The sequence below is a fragment of the Pholis gunnellus genome (genome assembly GCF_910591455.1).
Source record: "Pholis gunnellus genome assembly, chromosome: 14".
NCBI classification, from domain to species: Eukaryota; Metazoa; Chordata; class Actinopteri; order Perciformes; family Pholidae; genus Pholis; species Pholis gunnellus.
In genome coordinates, this window is record NC_136541.1 from 3,467,729 (window position 1) to 3,487,891 (window position 20,163).

The window sequence follows — 20,163 nt, forward strand, 5'->3', positions numbered from 1 at the left end:
AGGCGTGTAGGTGTGTAGATGTGTGAGTGTGCGTGTAGGCGTGTAAGTGTGTAAGTGTTTGTAGGTGTGTGTGTGTAGGTGTGTGTGTAGGTGTGTGTGTGTGTGTGTGAGTTGGAACCATTCACCGTATCCGAGGTGAGGCCGGGTTCACTGGTCTCCGGTGTGTTCGTTCCTTCGGCCTCTACGTGCCGCTGCTCTTCCTGTGTAGGCGGGGTCTAACTCAGAAGAAGGAGAAGAAGAAAGAACTGGGGCATTAAAAAAAAAGAAAAAGCGACCCAGCAGCAGCGGCTGTAACGTGTTCGGACGATCCGGGGAAAAAATATATATTATCCATGTTAATAAATGGTGTTTTTTTATTAGTAAAGTAACGTCGACCGTTAGCGCGTGGTGAGCGGAAACGTAACGTGCGCTCAGTTCGCTACAACAAAGCGGACCCTTGTAGCAGTTTGTATCTTAACGTTGCGTCCTCGTTCTTACTTCTTTTAAAGAGGACCGTTGTTTTTCGGGCTGATGTTTCTCTAAATCAACGGAAAACGTCAGTTTAGCATCAACATTAAGGTGAGTGTTGTTATTTCAACCGACATTTTATTTCCCACATTTGACGACAAAAAGGGGAGAAGCGAGGAATGTGTCTTTTCTGTTCTTCGGGGCAAACTTTGGGTGTGGATTATTAACGACATCTAGGTCGAAAGACAGTTTTTAAAACATGTTTTATTTCCTTTTCGTGACATGGTTTCAATAACATGACTTGAAACGTTGGCATATTCCAACATACACCTCAAGTCTGTCCCTCAATACATCTTAATTTGGGTTTTTGTGCAGAAAGTAGGCCATTGAGCCGCTTTGCATGACCAAAGAGCGCAGTATGGGTGGGTTAAAGTATGAGGAGGTTGTGTGAGTTTAAGTCCTGGATAACTATTAAAAACATTATTATACTCCATAGTAGCTTTTAACCTAAAGCCAGAACCACAACAAAGGTTTTTACTGTTTTAAAACGGACTAAAACAAACTTACTCTCAGTTGTGATTTAGTTTTCTACACGAAAAAGTTTTTCTTTGTGAAGTTACTTTGGCATTGTTGTGTTTCTTTGTTTAAGTCCCTAAAGGACAGATTTAGAAACAGTTTTGTGGTTCAGCTTTTATACCTAATTTAAGGAGCGTTTATACTGAAAAGCAAGCTCGTCAAGTTCCACTCTTTATGAGAGAATAAGTGCTTGGTTTGGTCTTTTTTTCTGATTTAGAAAAACTACTGTCATCAGAATCATCAACCAAGATTCTTCTCATCAAGATCATATTTCAGAAAGCAGCTGGTTTTCTTTAGGAATGCTCTTAAAGCACTTGAGTCCATTTGTCCCACAAAAAATCCTTCTGCAGATGTCTTCAACATTTGTGTTTGTACGTGTAAGAAAGGAGCGTTTAATTTAAAGTCACGCCACACATCTAGTCCAAAATATACACGCAGAAGAAGAAGATAACTAAACAGCCTCCCCTTCTTCTGTAAGACAAAGCCACAAACATTGACATGAAGGTAGAGCTGTGAAGGATATCCAGAAACAAACCACAGCTGGACCCCGGTCTGGTCAGACTACATTGTGGACTGTATAAACTGCGGTTCAGGATCTAGTGAGACCTTGAAGCCAGATTGGTTAACCAGAATCTAGAGCCTCTTGTTCAGTCCTGCTCGCGGCTTAGAAGTGTTGACTGTGCACTATGTAGGTTGGACAAGATCGGTCTCGCCTCTCATTCACTTCCTGTAAAGGATTTCTACCCTGAGGGAGTGTTTTTTCTTCTTCTCTCTTATTAATCTCAGGGAGAGGCTTGATGCGTTGAACTACTAATCTGTGTCCACCAGGGCCTAATTTAGGGCCAACAGAACAAAACCTTGGGTTGATTAGTAGCCGGTGTTTGCCTACAGACAGAATCCAGAAACAAGTATGTCTTTGATTACATGCAGCGTACATACACATTAACACGGCTGCAGATAATGCGCACCAGGCCTGGTAATTGTAGACGTGAGCGGAGACGAGCTCCCCGTAGATCACTGACTCACTTCCCGTAGTTACATTGTTGTGGTGTTTGAAACGAGGAGTGTCTGGGGCAGTTAGAAGGGTCACTCGGCGTTACTCAACAACCCCCCCCCCCCCTGTCAGATATGAGTCATCATGGGTGATCTGGTCTTCCAGTGAAGGCCAGACGAATCATTGCAGGAAGGGTATGTTGGTAGCTATGTGATCATGGTTTCAGACGTGAAGACATCCCTACATGGCTCCATCACTCTGTGGTTACATTTAGGAAGTCCTCAGAAGATGTGGCAAGAAACACAAAGACGATTGACAGATGTGTTTTTATGTCTTATGTACAGAATATTTAGAAGGTTCAATCTTGAGACCAGAGTGCAACAATAGTCAGAAAAAAGAGAGAGGAGTTACTAAGGCTGAAACAATCTGTCAGAAAAGGACAAATTGAATTGTCAATGTTTTTGTTCATCAATAAATAGTTTGTGATTTATTTAAGGTGATCTGTAGAGATGATTAAAGGCCATCTTTTACTTCTCGATGCCGATCCGAAACGTTAAATACAAGTTTATACAAACCTTAGTCGTCCCAGACAAACATTTCACCGGTCCTATCCTTTTGCGTAGGGATGCTGATCTTTCATTTGTTTATGACCTTTAACTGATCAATAACCGACGTTTTTATATTAATTGATGAGGAAAATAATTGTTAGTGGCAGCTCTACAAAGGACTTCCAGAGACTAATGTATCGAAATAAATGTCACAGATAAACTCTCGACATTCTCACCAGTTACCTTGACAAAGGACGAAGTTAAAAACAGTTTTAAAGCAGCAAAGGGGAACGAGATATCTTTTATAAAGTGTTGGAAATAGAATCCAGCCTCAGTGAGTATGTGAAAGAAAGCTTGAGAGGAAACATTTTTAAAACTTGATTTGTAAGTGTTTCAACTGGTTTCTTAAGCCTAAACATGTCGTCATACTCGCTTGGCTGAGTGAACTCGGGTTCAGGTTGGAAAACGAGTGGAAAAAGATCCCCGTGTTTCAGTGACGTAGTGCTTTCTCCTCGACATAGTATGGAGGCAGTTAAGATGGAATGTGTTATCTCATCTCTCAGAGGGCGAGAGGTTAGGGTCTCATCCACATGACGGACGAACCCCAGACCGCTCTCACAATTCGTTCTACAACTTAAACAAATACGTCAGACTGACTTAAACTATTTCTACGCTGTCGAGCTGTTAAAACAAACGTAAATATGTTCACGTGTGTCAGAATTATCACATCTGGCTTTGCTATTATTGATCATTCTACTTTTATATCCACATAACGGTTATGCCGAGTAGTTTTTCACTTTATTGTCTTTTTGGGACGTTGGTGATGTAGTAGTCTGTTATTACTGTGGTATGTTGGGATCTTACTGGTAGTAACAATAGTTAATACACCGGATAAACGCGTGCATTATTGTAGGAAAAGGACTGTGAAGATATTCAACAATCCCGTCAAAACGTGTCCTAAAGAAACAGACTTCACTGAGTCACTCGTCTAATTTTGACGGCACTTTAAAGTTCAGTATCGTGCGTCGTCGGGTCTTCCTGCTCGTCGGTTTGGTTTCCGTCAAACACGCCGTGTTTGCAGTCAGAGGCGAGCTGTTGTTCCTGATCCCTCAGCAGCCTGTTGTGTGTGTGAGGGGGGGGGGGGGGGGGGGGGGGGGGGGGGGGGCGGGCTTTCATTAGAGGAAATGGATGCAGAGTCATGCTGAGTTGTTTGGGGGACCTAATGGACTGAAAGTGGACGGAGACTTTCTGCAGCAGGTGGGGGGCCGGCTGGCTGACCGGGTGGCAAACAGAGCTGGCTGGGGGTGGGGGCTCAGTTTGCGGACCACCAGATGACCCGCCCAGCGTGAACAATGTCGACTTGTGTTGAACGCCACCGATCACTCTGCATGTTGCTCAGGAGTTCTTCAGCAGCAGCATTCATTATTAAATACAGCAGAGCCGTTCTCTATAACTGGAGATGGAAGTGGTCCGCTTTATGCTAGGAGGGGCAGAGATATGCTTCACATTGTTTGGATTGTGTCCTGTAACAAAGGGGATATGAAAAGCTCTTGGAGGAGCGTATAAAAAAACGTGGGGATGGTGTTAAAACACAAGTACATTCGACACAATCTGCCCTGAAGCTGGGACACATGTTCGAGTATTTTAAGCAACAACATGCGCGCTCACAGTGTACACTTGAATGTACACTTCTGTTTGTTTTTTTCACGAGAGAGAAAACAAAGTGAGCACACCATCGGGGTTAATGATGCACACTGCGGTTAACCTCGCATGAAGCGAGGAACCACAGAGACACCAAGCTAGAGCTGTGGTAGCTTGTGCAACTACTTCCACTTTAGTTTGTCCGATGCACAAAGAGGAACCGTGGTTATTAGCTGTGTTGTTGACCTGCCTGCTTATGTATTTATCTCATTCATTTAGCTCATTTTGTCGTTGTTTTGACACGTGGTGCATTGTGAGACTTGTTTGTTTACAGACTTCATTTCAACACAACTCAGAATCAGGAGCCGGACAACTTAAAACACACTTTTTCTCTCTGCTGGTGTTCAGTGAGGGGGAAGTTGTGCATCACCAACGAAACATATTGAGCAGGAAACTCCTTCTGTAAACATCTGTCAGGGGGTTATGAGGGGGGGAGGGGCATACATTCACCATTTTAAAGATGTTACTGTTTCCTTATTCACGTTTTTACGCGTCTGTCATATTTGTCGTCGCACCAAAGTCAAAGTGTGTGTGTGACAACGGCACATAACACGGTAAACTCAACCATGTGGAGGAGCAGTATTGGACCCGTTGGTTCTAAACGTGGACTTTGTTCAGGATTAGTAAATCTTCACAGATGTGCTTCAGACTACACCGGGCCTGTCTGCTCAAAGCCACATGAGCTGCAGGAGGGCAGATAATCTGCAGCGTTCACAAACACCAGTTGTCTTTGGATCAGATGATACGACACACACACACACACACACACAGAAGCTCCCATACCACTCGTTAATGAGACTTTTTGTTCAGTTCGGTGGCTGTGTTAACTTAAACGGACATAAATACCCATAGTGGTCCTTATCAAGAGGATGTCCGTGCTCCAGACTTTGCACAGGGCGCTTCCCTAAATCATACCAGTCAATGAGCAGAGGAAGGAGTAAACAAAGAGGTAGTGGTGACACACGTCTGATTCAAAGCCCTCCTGTTAAACTCTGAAGCTCAGCCTGGTTTCGGGAAAAGACGCCACGCTCACGGTCCACTCACAGTTTGTAAATGAAGAAAAACAAGATGGTGATTTTGTTTCTGGCTAATTCAGTGACTCCTGAAAAATCCAGAAGTCCTGATGCTTCGTCACATTAATCTAAAATCTTGTAAATCAAACGCATATCGCAGTTTTTTCCTCATAACCGATGATCTACAAGGTGTGTAAGACAACCAGAGATATTAAAGGAGAGCTACCTCAGTATAAACAACACCACTGTCAGGTAGGCCGAGATGTCACACAGGGTGTGATTATTTTCAACACGTGTGAGCAGAGTTTGGCTTTCTGCTTTGTGATGGCTCCGGTCCCTGAGGCGTGCTTTCTGACTGCAGATTGAATCAAAGCGCCTCTGACCCGTCTTGATGTGAACCGTAACAGGGAGGCGCTGCTGAGGGTTGAGTTTCAGTCGGCAGCTGTTGGAGAAATGTCTTGATAAAACATTTGTCTGGGCCTGTGACTCACCCCCACTGGTTGTGTTGAAAGCTGGGCTGTTGTGTTGGTTTTATAGCAAGCAGGTAGTGTTTACATATTTAATCTAGGACTCTCTACAGAAAGACTGATCTTTTTCACTGCTTTTTGACCGTTGCATGTACTGCTCTGTGAGAACATGATGAGACGCAAGTATTTTAGGAAAATACGTGAATCTACAGGTTTTGAATCACCAGATTACATCGTATAAAGCCAGATTTGAACAGCCGGACCTCGCCAGGCTTTTAAATGGGTAAAGAGCGGTTGTTATTTTTGTCCCTAAACGTTCGGTCCTGCCAAAGTCATTTTCTGGTTTTCAGTGAAGCTGAAGTAAGTCTGTTTGCAAGGGGCAATTTTCTCCAGTTTGATTACTTGGTACAATGTCAACTTCATCCAGACTTGGTGTCATTTTTGTGTGGATTTTTACTGTCGTCGCTTTCTGGCTGACGCTCACATTCTCAATCCAGCTCTGATTGGCGTTGTTGTTGTTTCCCGACTCGATGAGCACTAGACCTAAAAAATAAATGCTGAAAAAATGTATTCCAGAGGCCTCTTGATTGATGATCAAACCTCTTTATTACATGACATTACAATATGTTCTATATCTGGACACTTTGTAAAGTTTCTTGAGCTGGTTGATGATCAAAAATATTTCCTAGAGCTTCAGTTGGCGTCTTCATAATACCAGTATTTCCCAAACATCAGTCCACAACCCAAAGATATTCAGTTAATTATCGTAAATGACCAAGAAAAGCAGCAGATCCTCATATTTGCATAGCTTTTTTTGTTACTTGTTCTAATGTTTTATCTACACAATAGAAAGCAAGAGCCTGTTTTGTGTTGTTACAGTCGCACACGTCCATATTTGATAAAGTCCAGTCCAAAGCCTCGGCTACTGAACGTGTCGTGGAAAGAGCTGAGCGGCTCTTGCTGCTATTAACAGAGGTGGAATTGTAAATAAAAAAAAATGTGTAACGCTAACGTTGGAACATCGCGAACACAAAGCATGCGTCGCCTCTCGTCTTCTCCAGCCCTGACCATACAAAGTCATGATTCAACACGGTGTGCTCCCGGTACTCTAAATATTAGGCTCTCAGGTCCGTCATCACGACAGCTCGTACACCACAGTTTCTGCTCCGCGATGGGGATGATTTACTCAACAGATATGTGGGACAGATAAAAGTACAGTAGCTGCAACCAGGTGCCTCATAGTTTGGAGTAACAAAGACAAGACTCAACTCGTAGATGGTGCTGTACTTTCCTGCTCAGGATCACTTTCTGCTTTAAAGACGTTGTCTTGCATTGGAGGGAATGAGGTGTATTTGTGGAGGCAGTAGGTGGTTCGGTGACCAACACACTCAGACCTTTTACTAGAAGAGTTAATTCAGGAATTCACCAGTTACCATCTGGCCTCCTATCATGTTTCACAGCTCTGAGGGCGTCACCGGTCTCTGTCGGCCCGCCGTCGCTATCAGCTCTTATCAGCGCTGACGTTGGCTTTTTAGCAGCGCTGTCTTTGATCGGCCGCCATTTTTTTTTTAGGTCGTACAATAATTCAGCTGTCACTCGCTTCAATGCTTTTGATTCTGAAACGGAAGTGACACTGCTGCTGGTCATATTAATAATCAGTTGAGTTATCGTTTTACATTTGTTCCTCTGATGAAAAAGAGCAGATGTAAGAAAAGCCGACAGATTGAAGATTTGTCCTTTTTAATATTTCATTTGGGGTAGAAGTCTGTGTCATGCCCCATGAAGTGCCGGTGCCTCCCTAATGCCATTACTGTGGAGACCCTGAGTTCCTCCCAAATATCTGTCAGCTCTCTGTAATTTGCAGCCCTGTGCAGGACGAGCCCCGGAGTGGTAAACAAAGCTGTGCTTCAGGAATGTTGGGGAGGAGCCTTAATATAGTGTAGAAAGTCCTTCCAGTTGGTGGTGGCTTGAATTTTATGAGGCACGTTGCTGGGTATGTTTTTTGGGGTCAAAGTTTAAGTATATTTAAAAAGGGAAAGTGTCTATTGATCAGCAGAAAAATGATTTACGTCCGTTACAAGATTAGTATTTAGAAATTTGTAGTCAAATTAAACGATCTGCTCTGTTTTTCTGAATTATCGAGAGACCTGAAGATCCTACGCAAAGCTCTCACCTGCGTGGAGTACGGCGTCGATACATGTTAGGAGTCTACGGTAGTAGTTACGTACCAAATTATGTCGGCTAACCACGTAACAAACTAAATGACAGCAGTCACTCGCTAGTCCAGCGTGAGGTGCCCGCGTACAGTCGACAAATTAATAACAAAACCATCTATATCACTTAAAGACGTCGTTATCTCCCGATGTTTAAAACCCCAAAACAAAGCGTCCATGAAATCAAGCTCTTCTTGTTCATTCAGGAAAACCCCAAGAAACGTGTCTTCAGAATTATCAAGATAATAATCTCCTTAATTTAGAAAAACGGGGCAAACATTTCGCTTCCGTTCTTTAAATCTTGTCCAATCACGTCCGAAAACTTGTTTTTCTTTCACCCCCCCCCCCCCACATCAGTATGATAACTATCACTAAAGCACTTAAAGCAAACTCACATCTAAGTTGGTCATTAGGCTGCATTTAACAGGATGTGGTTGTTGTTGCAGATGCCTGCACGCTCTGACCCACAGCTGTGCATCTACTGTGTACAGCCACCAGTTTTACCTCTACATCACTCATTGTTAACTGTAAAACGTAGTGTAAATGTAAATGTACTCTTCTCTGCTGACACTGACAATGTGCGTATTCGCTTAAACATATCCCACCAGGGATGGACTATTTTGGGGCTCAGCTGTTGACTCTACACAGCCTGGTTTTCCTGCACAGAAAGCTGGTCTGAGTCTCTGAGTTTGGAGGATTGGGCAGAAAGTTGAGGAAGTGTGTCACCGGAGTTGTCGTGAAAGGCAGAGACTCAGGAAGAGGCATGAGCTAACGTGACCAAATATGGGAACACACACACACACACACACAAGTGAACACACCGTCCGTATTTCTCTGTTTTTCTGGCGTGGTGTGACCGTAGCTTACGTTTTTAGTAAAAAATGTTGACCCGCCAACAAAGCTATTTCACTGCTGCTGTCACACTGCTGTTGGTTATTAATGCTCCGCAGCCTCAGAGAGGCATCATGGGACTTCTCCATCAACCACAGTTATTCCTCTGCAGTTACATTCTGTGGCAGCTTTTAAATGTCGGCCGTCTTAAAGCTGCTGCTCTGTTTCAGTCATTACAAGTCAAGTTGGACTCCTTATAAATCACTGTGGTCGATACCGAACACCTCACATGTAAATGTGACCATTCTGTCCTTTTTTACGCCAGATTGTTAGTATGTCTCCTCAAGCGTCTCTCTCTCTCTCTCTCTCTCTCTCTCTCTCTGTCTCTCTCTCGCTCTCTCTCTCTCTCTCTTGGCGAGTCTTCTCTGAAATTCCCCATCGAGATACCCAACTACCTCTGCGGGCCTTTAACGTCACAAAGCAGTCAGAGAGCAAGTATGTAGTGTGGTTTCATGGAAGTGCTGATGAGTTGTGGGCAAATGGTTTCCTCCATATTTGGAAGAGACCAAATGAGAGGCGCTCCTCCCCTCTGCTGCCGAGCGGTGACGGAGGTATTTCACCTCCACGTCAGGATAAAGTCCTCACAGCACAGAGCATGAAAGATGTTGTTAACCTAAATGTTTTTCATCCTGTTGGTCTCATTAAAATTCAAACTTGTTTTTAAGAGTCACATGTCCATGAGAGCCTTTTAAAGAGGGGTGTCTTGCTGTGTTAACGGGACACTTGGTAGTGAACTAGTTTCTTTAAGGGTTGACTTTCTTACATGTAGGTGAACTCTATCACAAAGGGATCAGTTGGCAAAAAAAACACATTGTTCTTTTGTGTGTGTGTGTGTGTGTGTGTGTGTGTGTGTGTGTGTGTGTGTGTGTGTGTGTGTGTGTGTGTGTGTGTGTGTGTGTGTGTGTGTGTGTGTGTGTGTGTGTGTGTGTGTGTGTGTGCGCGTGTGCGCGCACACAACGCAGCCGTGAGGTCACAACTCCCACATGTGGACATCTTTCAATCTTTTATAAAGATAGCGTCGTCTCGCATTAAACCTCCACAACCACTACAAAGCGCACACACACACTCTCTCTCACACACACACACACACACACACACACACACACACACACACACACACACACACACACACACACACGACCTTAGCTGTCACTGACACGAGTAACAGAGCTGTCTGATTCAGATCTGTTTCTTTCATGTTGTGTTAACACATTTCATTTTTCTTGTCACAGATGGATCTGCGGTTACTTTTAATAGCGACGTTGTCGGCGGTCCTCTGTGGCAGCCGGGCGCAGCAAGGTAAGCACAGGAAAATGTTGTAAAGTTGTTAAACGTTTGCTCCATTCTTCTTGTATTTGTATTGGCTAACTCGTAGCGTAGCATGTTTCTCAGCTGTGTTATCAGTATTTATTGTTCCACTTCATGTGTATGTAGATTATCATGCTTCCACTTCTTGACAGTCTCTCTCTGTGATTTCTGAAGCACATTGCAATACTTTCATCCTTCTCTTCACATCTTGTATTTCATGGTTTTATAAATGCGGGTCCTGCTGGTTGGAGGTGAAGTCACTACTTGGGGAGCAGCCTCGAGCTTCTCTCGGCGTGACTCGCTGTTCTAGACTGGGACGAAGTTGTGTCTCGCAGCCACAAAAAAAAACCCCGAAGCTGTTTTGAGTTAGTGAACGAATGGAAATTGGGTTTTGTCATGTTGGCTCACGGGACCGTGTGTTGTCTCTTTTCAGAGGGAAGCATTTGCATCAAGGCCAACGCACAGTCGTGTGGGGAATGCATCCAGGTCGCAGAGACGTGTGGATGGTGCGCAGCTGAAGTGAGTTGAATCAGTGAAGTGTTTTTAATCATATGAATGAAATAGTGTATATACAAGATTCTTAAACTGTGGGCGTGGCACGCTCAGCGTTTTGTGGTTTGTGTGGCAGCGTTGCTTGATGGTTGAATTGCACAAAAACAGCCAACAAGTCATCATCTAACAAATATGAAGGACACATTTTAAATGTCACCTTTTTGACTAATTCATTTCAAAACAGTTCGAGCTATTTAACAAACAAATACAATCCAAAGATTCAATGACTCAAAATATCACAACAATGTATTTGATGGTTTTTATTAGGATTTAAAAAGTAAGAACATTTTTCTTTGTTTTGCTACTTCAGTTTGTCTTTATTATTCATGCAAATAGATACATAAACTGTACTTGCCCTATAAGCACATTCACAAACAAAGTTAGAGTCGTACTAGAGACTTAAGACGTTCTCGAGACCTTTGGAACAAACACAAGTTAACCACAACTCCATTAAATGTAAACATGACAGCTGCTGCTGCTTCTTGTCTCACAGGGAAACTCTGTCTGTATAATCCTCTTTAATTAGACGTTCTCTGTCCTCTTCTGAGGGAACAGACCACAGTATAGGAAAATACAGTTTTACTGCACCGAGAGGTTAATATGAAATGTATGCGGGGCGACTACAAAGTGCAGGATGACAAATATTATAATTGCATGTCGTGCTGTGCAACAAATGTTTGAGAAGAATCTTTATTCCCACAAAAATAAAGTCATAAACAGCATTTTTTTTTAATGCCTCGACCTACTTTGTTGTGGTATCCTCATCATCACTAATGATCTACGATCTCCAAAATATCGTGATTACCTGAAAGCGTCAGCAGTCGTCCCCTCGTATCATTAACCAATTAACGTATTCATCCCAAATGGTGAGATTCAATTGGCCAGCCGAGCCCCGTGAGTCAGAACTTCCTCTGAAAACTGCTCACCAAGGTGAGTCTCTTGGTGAATAACAAAATAACATGTCGAGAGCTGCATTCCTGTTAAATCTTGCCCGCATTTCTCCGTCAGACGGCAGACTGTCATTCCTGAGCGCATGAAATCACAACACGACCGCAACTTTTAGCTCAGTCGTGTTTGGTTGCTTTAGATCAAATATCTCTGCAGCCCTGATGCACCTTTTTGCTTTGATCTTCTCAAAGTCAAGAGGGCATTACGCACAAAATCAACCCTAAAATTACAAAGGAATCCCATCACTAAAGTACAGAAGTACAAAGTACTTATTTTGTGCCTTTACGATCTGATTTCACTGCCTGATCTAAAAACCATGAGCGCTGTGTAGGCGGTTCACTGCTGAGAATATTATGCATGTTATTTCCTGTGTGATTTGAGATCGACTAAACTGTTCTTTCTCATTTTCTGAATTCATCCCACAAACTAATAATGTTCTTCAGAACAATAGGTGTCTTGTGTTTCTGGGGTATTTGTTGGATATCATGTGCATCCAATCTATATTCTCAGCCAGACTCCCCCAGTCATCCGTTCCTCCTCGTCTCCTGCTGCTCAAGAACAATAGCCCCCCAAAAAAACCAACGAGAGTTGAAGTGAAACGGATCGATTCCAGAGGCCTCGTTGGTTGAAATACTTGCATCTGCAGCGTTCGTACCCTAAATAATTACACAAAAGCAGAACAAATTGTTGCCTCTGGTATAAACATTAATTTATTTCTTCCTTCAAAATCTTCCCTCTAGAAGTCTGTGAACATAATAAAGTGACATATTAGGATTTTATGTAAAGTCCAGATTAGTGTGTGACGTTAAAGCCCAGGGAACAATATTCAGGACATGAGTTATGTATGTAGTACAATTTTAAAAAAACCCTCCTGTGCTATTTCACAGAAATTCCTCACGGAGGGCGAGTCCAAGTCGGCTCGCTGTGACGATCTGGAGTCCCTGAAGAAGAGAGGTTGTAACGGGACCACAATTGAGAATCCGCGTGGAAGCATCGACATCAACAAGAACAAGCCCGTCACCAACCGCAAGAAGGACGTGGCCGAGAAGCTGAAGCCCGAGCAGATCACCCAGATCCAGCCCCAGAAACTCACCCTGACGCTCAGATCCGGTAAATATTCTGTCGGCAGGTCTTTGACTGTGTTGCCAGGGCAGGTTTGAACAAAGTGTTCTATTTAGAGCATGTATTTTGGTATGGTATCAGTCTTTGGTATCACGGTAAACCAATGTTTGTCTACCAGCTCTGGAGCAAAGTTTAAGTCATTAAGTTTTAGAAAAGACCAAAAGTTTGACATCGACTAAAAGTAAGATTTCTTGTTATAGCTGAAGACTTGTGCTGCCTTTTAAAATCTCCTTCATCCCTAAGATTCAAATCAATTAAAGAAAAATATAAAAAACAACTAATGTAAAACTATGATGTTTTTTTTTTGTCCATTAGGTGAACCCCAGACCTTTGAGCTGAAATTCAAGCGTGCTGAGGACTACCCCATTGACCTCTATTACCTTATGGACCTCTCCTTCTCCATGAAAGATGATTTGGAAAACGTCAAGAACCTCGGCACTGACCTCATGAGGGAAATGCAGGGGATTACCTCAGACTTCAGGATCGGTAAGAACAACTCCGTAATAATCAACGGAAAAGCTGTAGTTTTAAAAGTACGAGTAAAAAACAAAAAACACGTTTCTCCTTTCTTTAGGCTTTGGCTCGTTCGTGGAGAAGACGGTCATGCCTTACATCAGCACCACTAAAGCCAGGCTCATCAACCCCTGCACGGGGAACCAGAACTGCACCAGCCCCTTCAGCTACAAGAACGTCCTGAAGCTCACGGACGAGGGAGACGAGTTCAATCGCCTGGTCAGTCAGCAGCAGATCTCAGGGAACCTGGACTCTCCGGAGGGGGGCTTCGACGCCATCATGCAGGTGGCGGTCTGTGAGGTAAGAAGGCGCTTCAAGCTTTTTGTTTTCCTCTCTTCTTTTTAAGTGGTTGTGTGTCTTGTCGACATGTGAAATATTAATGAGAAGACTCTTTGTGTTCCTCTTCCCAGAACCAAATCGGCTGGAGGAACGTGACTCGTCTGCTGGTGTTTTCCACCGACGCCGGCTTCCACTTCGCTGGAGACGGCAAACTGGGCGGCATCGTCCTGCCCAACGACGGCAGGTGTCACCTGGAGAACAACATGTACACCATGAGCCACTACTATGTACGTAGTTTATCATTCATGACGTATCCGGGGAGAGTTGACTGAGCATTTTGCATACTAATTGTCTCAGTTTCTAAGAGTTGTTTCTTTACAGACCCACATCTGTCCACACAGTGTGGGATTTTAAACGGGAGCTGAATTCTGCTTGTATTGATAATGTGTGTTTTGTTTCTTCCTGTGTCGACGGATCCTTTGATAGGACTATCCCTCCATCGCCCATTTGGTTCAGAAACTGAGTGATCACAACATCCAGACCATCTTTGCCGTCACGGAGGAGTTCCAGCCTGTTTACAAGGTGAACTTTGTGTTTGCTGTATTGTCAGAGTTGTTTTTATCATTTCGTGTTTTAACTCAAAAGTAAGATGCACATTTAACATTTGTTCTCACCTCTCGACTCTTGTGTCCCTTTCAGGAGTTGAAAAATCTCATTCCTAAATCAGCCGTTGGCACGCTTTCCTCCAACTCCAGCAACGTCATCAAACTCATTATTGACGCTTACAACGTGAGTCAAACGGCACCGTCCTCACATCACGCCTCACTATTTTATGTTTTTCTCTTGATCTTTTCTGGGAAAATGTTCAACATCCTTTTTAAAGATTCCTGGGTTAAATACAGATTACAATGAATCGCCCATGAAAGAGCTCATGAAAGGAATGAGAAATATTCTTGTGACTACTTGGTATTAAAAACTATGCACACATTCGGGTTACTGCATTACATTACCGCATGGAAAAGGCTTGTAAGCTTAGATTATGATCGACCTATATCACCAGAGCCTTTAGTGATAGTTTGATCCCTTTTTGTTTTTTGGACAGTCTTTGTCATCCGAGGTCATTCTGGAAAACGGCAGGCTGCCAGAGGGAGTCTCCATCACCTACAAGTCCATCTGTAAGAACGGTGTGGAGGGAACGGGGGAGAACGGCAGGAAGTGCTCCAACATCTCCATCGGAGACGAGGTAGATGTCGTTCTTTTTGCTGCAATCTGTTTGCATGTGTGAAAATGACATTTGTGATTCTTAAGCATCCCAACTCGTGGGTAAACCTACATTGCACAGTGTAGAAAGCATTGGCGATACAACACAAGTGGTGAAAGTGCTCGATCCCTGGCAGCAGCCTGGGTGTCCTTCTCCCTACGCTGGTGTTTTCCTGCTTCAAATTGAGAGACAAAGGGCTGAAAACCAAATGCATTTAGTAAAAGAACAACAAGACAAACAGTAAATGAGAAACGCCTCAAATAATCTGAGTCACGTCTGAGAAATTGAACAATAAACTTCAAGGCTTCCTCCTAATCCTCCTAATAGCTGTAATGACCCTATAAACCCTCCTCTGGCTTCCCCAGGTGTCTTTCAAGATTTCCGTTGAATCCCAGAAGTGTCCATCGCACGGCAAGCCTGAGGTCATCAAGATTAAACCACTGGGCTTCACCGAGGAGGTGGAGGTAGTCCTGAACTTCATCTGCGACTGTGAGTGCGCCGCTAAAGGAGAGCCCAACAGCGAGAAATGCCACGAGGGCAACGGGATCTTTGAGTGCGGAGCCTGCAAGTACGTATTCAGCTAAGATACAGCCACTCCTGATGTAACCATAGCTCTGTATCTCTAACCAGAAAAGGGAACTACTTGTTAGAAAATACCTGGTGCCATTATACCTGGTATGAAAAGCTGCGTCTTTTACTGTCTCAACCCTAATGATCAAGTAGATTCAGACAAGTGTTCTTTACTTCAAGGACTTGTTTCCCAAACATTTAACACACTTTTTTTTTTTTGTATTGTTGAATTTAATTCTGCTCCCAGTGTTGGACTTTAGTTGAACCTCCCGTTTCCCGTCTCAGGTGTAACGACGGACGCATCGGGCGTGAGTGCGAGTGCAGCAAAGACGAGGTGCGGACGGAGGACCTGGACGCCAACTGCCGAAAAGACAACGGTACGGATATCTGCAGCAACAACGGCGACTGTGTGTGCGGCACCTGCGAGTGCAGGAAGCGGGTGAATCCTGCGGAGATCTACACCGGCAAGTACTGCGAGTGCGACAACTTCAACTGTGACCGCTCCAACAACAAGCTCTGCGGAGGTGAGGATTGTAGAAATAGAACTACTCGAAAGACTGACAACCTGTTGTGTTGTTAAACTCTGGTAACCGTTTCCTGTGCTTTCCCAGGACACGGCCGCTGTGACTGCAGGAAGTGCATCTGCGATGCCAACTACACGGGCAGTGCCTGCGACTGCTCCCTGGAGACCGCCACCTGCCTCGCCAAGAACGGCCAGATCTGCAACGGCCGCGGCACTTGTGAATGCGGCATCTGCAAATGCACCAACCCCAAATTCCAGGGCCCAACCTGCGAGATCTGCCCCACGTGCCCCGGCGTCTGCGCTGAGCACAAGTGAGTCTGAAGCTCGCATGCTCGGCTAGAAATGTAGAGTTACTGCTGGTCAGAGCTATTATGAAATATCACAGAGGTTTAAAGGTTAAATTCCAGGTTGAGACAATTGAATTGTGATCTGTAGCTACTCTATATTAGTCAAATCCTACTCAATATATTTAAATTTCAAAACTTTTAGACCAACAAATGAATGAAGAATAAGGATTCAGTATTTATATTCCTTTGTGTGAATGTTGGAACATAACTTTTACTGAAAATATAATTGAATAGATTCTCGAGTATTTCAACAGACTTTATTTTTGGTATCATGACCTGAGATTATGTCAAATCTTGGCTACATCCAGAGACGTGTACCCAGCTTAGATTAGTAACTCGAGTGAATCAACCCTCCGTCTGTGTCTTCGCAGAGATTGCGTGCAGTGCCGAGCGTTCGAGGCCGGAGAGAAGAAGGACACGTGTGAGCGCGACTGCAGCTACTTCCAGCTGGTCAAGGTGAAGGATCGCGACAAGCTGCCCCAGCCGACCGACCAGAGCTTCCCGCTGACCCACTGCAAAGAGCGGGACGCCAACGACTGCTGGTTCTACTACACCTACGCCATCCGGAACGACACCAAGGAGGTGTACGTGGTGGAGACGCTGGGTATGTTTCCACCACTAAATTATGCATGTATTAATATAAAACAAGCGACATCATTCTGTGATATGATGAATGTGGTGCCGTTTGGTTGACTGCACAGTTTTCTTTCATCTTTACTGTAATACGACTGAAAGATCTGAAGTAAAAGGTACAATGTGGAGTTTTTAAAAGGCAAAGAAGAGGACTGCTGGCAAATATTAAAACATGACGGTTTCTTAGCCCTCAAGGGATACACACTATCCATTTAGCTAAAACTAAATGTGATCAGAAATGTGTTCTCCTTCTTAGAATTTACTTGAGATTTGGTTTAGATTCCATACTTTAATAGATTATTAGTAGTGGTGGTGGTGGTGGTGGTCATAATGATGATGGTTATTATTAAAGCCAGCCATACTGCCAGGTGTTTTTGTTTTTGCTTATGAAAACCTATTTTTCGAGAAAGAAAAGGGAATAAAATCTTCAGGATACTCTTTATAAACGTCCAGGTATTTAGTTGTACGATCACTTGTTGCTTCAAAATTACAGTCTGTGACACATTCATTGTTTTGTTCCCCTTCATTACAAATTGAGTTTATTGTTTATTATATTTCATGGAAAGAGTAGGTGTTCTCACCATCAATAAACTGTATAAGTGTATCCATTTAATTTGCTTTCTGTGCGTGTTTTCTCTGCTTCAGAGTGCCCGGCGGGACCCGACATCATCCCCATCGTGGCCGGTGTGGTCGCCGGCATTGTGCTGATCGGCCTCGCCCTGCTGCTCATCTGGAAGCTGCTCATGATCATCCACGACCGCCGAGAGTTCGCCAAGTTTGAGAAGGAGAAGATGAACGCCAAGTGGGACACGGTGAGTCGGTCGCACCAGAGCAGCTTTAACCGTTCCCACAGATGACGGTTACCTGAAGCCGTCCAGCGAGCGCTATTTCAGCTGTTTGCAGAATTGATATTTGAATTTAATCTAAAAGCATCAAACATCGCATGTTTCTCCCTGAGCATTTATGGCTCTGTAGTCAAACACGTGACGAAATCTGCAGGAAGATTCAAACCAGAGAGAGTGAGGTAGATTCAGAGAGGATCTCCAGCTCTGTGGCCCTCGCTCTGTCCTTGATCAACCTCGGCTCTGTGCAGCTTTGTTTAGTCTGAACTGAGAGGGAGCGGCCTTCCTCTCTGCTGACGGTGCTGCCTCTCACTGTCCACATGGTACAACTGCATGACCATACAAGGCAATGAAGCAGAGCAAGAGGAGGACTGCTGGGTGACCGTTGATGGAGGGCTCCACTACCGTGTGGTAGTCACAGCAGCAGTGTTTATGGCCCGACGGGAGGCAACGGACATTCATCACAGCCAGTGTGATGAATGGGCTTTCTGTATTCTCCCCTAATAAAACATGCTGGAGCAAGATAGTGATGTGCTGCCGGCGATGTGCTCAGGGATTTTAGTTTGACTTTTAATGGGAATCAAGTGTTATTTGTATCTAGCTGTATACTTTAAGCCCAGAGATGCTGTGGGTTCTTGTTGTTTTTTTTTGCGAACAAAACTGAAATATGAAAGGAAATGTAAAATATAGATATCATTTTGATGTTACAACTCACATTTTACAGGAAAGAGGAATTACAAAAGGAATCTGAGTTACAGGAGAAACATAATTTTTAGTGTATTAAACAGCAAATGAGTTACTGTCCGTTACTTTCTGGCCTTTTCTGCTCTGTGCTGAACATTTTCCTTCATACTTTTGAGTCTGTCCTTTTTCTGTTTCCTGTGTCTCTTCATTTCTTTTTTTCCCTCTGTTTTTCTCCCCCTTTCATCTTCCCCCTTTTTCCCCTTCTCCATGGTGTAGCAAGGGAACCCCATTTACAAGAGTCCTATTAACCAGTTCCAGAATCCCAGCTATGGGAATAAAGGAGCTTCTCTTTAGGTCAAAGTTTGTATCGCCGGTCGGCTTTGTGGAGAGCAGCTGCATGTTGTGAGACGAGCATGCTTAACCACAGGGGGCAACTGTTTGCTTCTGATGTTGGTGTGATGTGTTCTCAGTGAAACCGAACGCTTAATAAGACATTTTTAGGCAACCAAAATATTACAATTAACTTTCAATAACTGATAACACACGAAAACACGGACAACTCCCCAACCGGACAACTCGATGGTAGTGACCTGCCCTAAAGCATCCCCTGCTTTATGGTCTGTTTGACTCTAAATGGACCATCATTTACTAAATGAACATCATGCTGTATTGAAGAAGACTTGAAACTAGAGATTGAGACCATAAACTCATGTTTACAATGTTTACTGAGGTAATAAATCAAGAGAGAAGTAGTCATTTTCTCATAGACTTCTATACAACCAGAGGAGTCGCCCCCTGGTGGACATTAGAGAGAATGCAGCTTTAAAGCGCGTCCGCATGGACTTCGCTTTTCAGAACAGGAGGTTGCCGTCTGGTTCAGCAGCAACAAATCCCACTTCAGTGTTGAAGTAAATCCTCATAGAACTTGTTATGTTGAACTTAGCACACTTGGTTTCATTCCTAGAAAGAGATAAAGTCACGCCAGACAAACTGGAATATATATCATTCCAATTGATTCCAAACATTTTGCGTACATGTATCATTTGTTCTGCCAGAATGTCGTCTTAACCCAGACGAGGACAGGAGAGCGTGACGTAATGAGGAGACCAGATGTGCTGTGTTTGTGGTTCAATCGACTGATTTGATTGGTGGAAAGTGACATAAGGGGCTGACTTTAGACTATAAGAGGAGGCTGTAAGAACTAATACTTTGGATTCGTTGAGTGTTACCTTAGTGTTAGTCCAACTACTACGTCTCTTCTCGTCATTCCTGCCACAGAATCCTGTGTGCAGATTGTCGTAGTGAAGGATTATAACAGAGTGGAGAGTCAGCTGAACCACATTTCACACAACATATTTGACCAGATGGTGATATTGATTGCTGATATTGAGACTTAATCTTAACATGTTGATCTCACTGCTGTTGGAATCGTGTTATTGTGACACCACAGAAATGAAAGGTTTGACGTGTGCTGTGTTAAATGTGTTAACCAGAATACTTAGTATATGTATATATATGTATGCTGTACTCACTGTTCTTGTCCTCCTCTGTTTCTCAGGGGGAGAATCCGATCTACAAAAGTGCCGTAACAACTGTCGTCAATCCAAAGTACGAGGGCAAATGATGCAGCTTTGCCTTCCTTGTGACAACACTGTATGGAACAGAACATGGGCGGGGGGGGGGGGGAGGGGTGGAGGGCGGGGGGGCCGGGTTTTATAATGCTCTCACTGT

At 43.8% G+C, this 20,163-nt stretch overlaps 1 protein-coding gene across 1 annotated transcript; it reads left to right on the forward strand.

Moving 5' to 3' along the window:
• Nucleotides 1–246: 246 nt before the first annotated feature.
• Nucleotides 247–20,109, forward strand: LOC306706212 (integrin beta-1-like). The gene is made up of 16 exons (XM_079173189.1): nucleotides 247–558; nucleotides 10,083–10,149; nucleotides 10,592–10,677; nucleotides 12,546–12,768; nucleotides 13,096–13,266; nucleotides 13,355–13,593; nucleotides 13,704–13,859; nucleotides 14,059–14,154; nucleotides 14,272–14,361; nucleotides 14,675–14,815; nucleotides 15,199–15,401; nucleotides 15,689–15,927; nucleotides 16,015–16,237; nucleotides 16,645–16,877; nucleotides 17,552–17,718; nucleotides 19,991–20,109. Exons 2-16 carry the CDS (start codon nucleotides 10,083–10,085, stop codon nucleotides 20,054–20,056), a joined length of 2,400 nt encoding a protein of 799 aa, XP_079029315.1. The 5' UTR covers nucleotides 247–558; the 3' UTR covers nucleotides 20,057–20,109.
• Nucleotides 20,110–20,163: the final 54 nt, after the last annotated feature.

Bases quoted from the DNA above. Each gene is read 5' to 3' on its own strand.
- LOC306706212 (XM_079173189.1), top strand. From the start codon at position 10,083: ATGGATCTGCGGTTACTTTTAATAGCGACGTTGTCGGCGGTCCTCTGT. The intron at 13,860-14,058 runs GTACGTAGTTTA...ATCCTTTGATAG, and splicing joins ACACCATGAGCCACTACTAT to GACTATCCCTCCATCGCCCA. The intron at 16,238-16,644 runs GTGAGTCTGAAG...GTGTCTTCGCAG, and splicing joins GGCGTCTGCGCTGAGCACAA to AGATTGCGTGCAGTGCCGAG.